Below are 3,450 nucleotides of genomic sequence, written 5' to 3'. Positions count from 1 at the left end.
TATGAGCCGGAGCGGCGGCTCCACAGGGAACTGGCGACACACAGAGTCTGGGGACTGCTAAAGAAAGGCCAGTCTGAGTGTCCACAGGGGCGCACCCCGCAACGCGCAGCAGCCCTAGTCTAGCGTGTGATTCCGCCAACTTTTCGTAATTCCCCACCTTGTAGAAATAGTGTTGCTAGGACAGCTTCAGGCTCCAGACCCACCGCGGCTCCGGGTGGGGGCGGAGGGCGTAGGAGGAGGGGCACACGGGGCTTGGGCCCAGTGCGGGGGGCGGGTCCGAGACTGGGGGCCCGGATCGGGAGCCGAACGCTGGGGCGCAGGCGGTTGCGAAGTCGAATTGAGCCGGTCACGGGACCGCCACAGCCCGGCCGGCCCGCCATGAGTTCGAGAATCGAGCCCCGAACACCCCGGACACCTTTCAGCATCGCAGACATCTTAGGCCCGCGCAGGATCCCCCCGGCAACCTTGGAACCGCAGCTCCCAAAGTCGGGTCCTGGTCCCATCTCGCCGTTGTGTGCGCTGGAGGAGCTGACAAGTAAAACTTTCCTCGGACTCGACTGGCGCACCTCGCAGCCCTCTGAAGGTACACGGAGGGCAAGGTCGGGAACTCCAACTTGACTCTCTCCCCATCTCTCTCCTATCCTGATTCCCGGTCTCTCCAGCCTTCGCCCATCCTGACCCTGCCACCCTAATCCATCCCCTGCTCTCAGTGCACTTGCGGGGACTCGCATCCTGAAGGCCTAGCTCCTCTTCTCTCTCTGTTAGTACCCAAGGACCTAGGCTGCTCCTGGAGGCTGCCCTCGCCGCGGGGAAGGGCCGGGGTGTAGAGAACTAAAGCCACCCGTAGGTTCGTTCGCTGTAGGCGGGGCAGTCACAACCGAAAAAGACCAGAGAGAAGACAAAAAGCTTGAGCCGCAGGCAGTAAACCAGTGAGCCAGAGCAACCGCAGCGCAGAAAGTGCTGGGAGACAAGATTCCAGCCACTCCCCAAAGCCACAGTCCACAGTTGGCTTAGGTTCGGCTTCGAACCATTCTTTTCTTGAAGGGGCTCAGCGCGTGGTGGGCCTAAGACTCTGGACTTTGCCTTTCCTCGCCCTTCGGTATCCCCACTGTCTCCTTTTTGAGCTAGAAAAATGAAGCATTAGTAACCCACGAGGCTAAGGAAGGGCATGATCCGGTTCCTGTTATCTCCTGACGAGGTCGGGTCTGCTACCTCTTCACTGACCCAGGCAGCCTGACACCCCAGATGCTGTCCCATTCCCGCAGGTGGTCTCAGTTCAGAGCTCTGGAAGGACTCAAAGGTCTCGCCCCACACAGCATGACGCTGCTTCTGGTCTCCTCTGGCCAATTCCGCCTTCTTCCCATTCTTCCTACTTCATTCTCCCTCCCGTATCCTAGACCATCTAGTGTCCTCTCTGCGCCGGCCCCTTCCGACCTCAACTTGACCCCTGTGTGGCGGTTGGGTTAAGGTACTTGGGTTCTGGCACCAGCACACCTTCCCCCGGCCCACCTTGACCTGACCCTAACCCAGCTTTTCCACCCTAACCCCAGCCTGATTCCCAGGCGCCAGAGACTGAGCTCCGCCCTCTCCCCCCGCAGGCCGCCCCGCCCCACGCGCGCTAGGCCCAGGTCCAGTGGGCGGCAGAAGGCGCAAGTCACGCACGGCGTTCACCGCGCTGCAGGTGCTAGAATTGGAGCGGCGTTTCGGCTTCCAAAAGTACCTGGCGCCGTCTGAGCGCGACGGGCTGGCCGCACGACTGGGCCTGGCCAACGCGCAGGTCGTCACGTGGTTCCAGAACCGGCGTGCCAAGCTCAAGCGCGACGTGGAGGAAATGCGCGCAGACGTGGCTTCTTTGCGCGCGTTGTCCCCGGGAATCCTGTGCCACCTCCCCCTGCCAGACGGTACCCCTGGCACCGGCTCCGTCTCTCCAGACCCTGGACCACAAGTGTCTGACGAGGAGATACTGGTGGACGATTGAAGGCAAAGCCCAGAGGTCTGGGGCCACAGATACCCTGTCTCGGAGCTCCGCACCCCGCTGATTTCCATGGTAGGGGAAGGGGGTGGCCCCGGGGCTCTTCCGGCCGCGTCCAGGCGCTGGCCTTGCCCATTTGCTGAGAATAAAGTCAAGGCTTCGCTGCACGCTGCCACAACCCGGGTGGCCTAAACCAGTAAAAGCAAAACCTCTTAATTATTGTAGAAAAGTCTGCTTTGAACGAGATTATTTCTTTAACCCTCAACCAAAACCGAACCCAATGCCGAGGAGTCGATTCTGATTTATAGTGGATCCTATACACAAAGTAGAACCTCCCCATAGGCTTTCCAAGGCTGTAATCTGTGCGGGTCCTGGTGTGGCGCTATAGGATAATTACCCACAATAAGGTCATTGTGAACCCCAAGATTGGAGAGAGAGCCCATGCAGGTCAGCTCCTTACTTCGGACTTGAAGACGCAAAATGGAGGAAAAAGAGGTGGGATTCTGTAGGTAGCTGCGGGTGACCTTTTGGCCACAAAACTCTACTGCACCTTTGATCCACCGCTACTACCTCAGTTACCTGGCACCTAACTTCCAGACCCACACTGAAGCAGTGGCTTTATGCCTGACTCTTCTCTTTCCCTCACCTTTTGGAGTTTGTTAACGGGAGGGTGACCCTTTTCTCCACCCCCACTGATTGGACCCTATGCTGAAACACGAATAGAATGATTTGCACATCCCTTCTTTTCAGTATCTCCTGGACCTCAGAACCTTGGTCACAAATGTTCCCGCCACCAAGACTTGAGGGTGGGTGAGGGTAGGAAGGGTCCAACTGTTGAGGTGGATTTTGGAGTAGTAACTTTGCTGATAGACACACCAGCCCATTCTGTAGGTGGCCATTCTTGATATTAATTTATCCCATTGGTGATTGATCACCCTCCTGCTGTGTGAGTGGAAAGGGAAGAGAATATTGGGTAGCTACAGAGTCTGTCTTATTACTGACTTTCATTCTTGGCCTTCCCAGGATCCTTCAGGAGATCATGCATGCTTTGGTAGGGTCTGCAATCCCTCAATCCCTGTCAATCTATATGCCCTCCTCAGACTTTGTTGTGCCTCTGCTCAGGTACCCCAGGATACTCTGATAATAATCCACTGGTCATGTAATGGGTTGCTGTTGGAAGGCCCAGGAACCAAACTGTAAGACAGAAGGAAATGTGGCATTTTCAGACAATAATTGGTGGTTATGTGTCATGATGTCGGTTCCGATTCATAGCGACCCTGTACCGGGTTTTTGAGGCTGTAAATCTTTACGGTAACAGAACGCCTCATCTTTCTCCCACAGAACAGCTGGTAGTTTCAAACTGCTGACCTTGCGGTTTACTACTTACTAATTTGATGCTTTTGAGTTATGCTGTTGGAGGAGAGTATTGAAAGTGCCATGGGATGCCAAAAGAACCAACAGATCTGTGTTGGAAAAAG

General features: G+C 56.0%; 1 protein-coding gene across 1 annotated transcript; it reads left to right on the top strand.

Moving 5' to 3' along the window:
• Positions 1 to 378: 378 nt before the first annotated feature.
• Positions 379 to 1,978, top strand: LBX2 (ladybird homeobox 2). The gene is made up of 2 exons (XM_006872421.1): positions 379 to 583; positions 1,599 to 1,978. The coding sequence occupies exons 1-2, from the start codon at positions 379 to 381 to the stop codon at positions 1,976 to 1,978; spliced, it is 585 nt and encodes a 194-aa protein (XP_006872483.1).
• The last annotated feature ends 1,472 nt before the right edge of the window (positions 1,979 to 3,450 follow it).

The sequence above is a fragment of the Chrysochloris asiatica genome, unplaced genomic scaffold (genome assembly GCF_000296735.1).
Source record: "Chrysochloris asiatica unplaced genomic scaffold, ChrAsi1.0 scaffold00197, whole genome shotgun sequence".
NCBI classification, from domain to species: domain Eukaryota; kingdom Metazoa; phylum Chordata; class Mammalia; order Afrosoricida; family Chrysochloridae; genus Chrysochloris; species Chrysochloris asiatica.
Note: the sequence above shows the minus strand (reverse complement) of the source record. Positions and strands in the feature narration are given on the sequence as shown.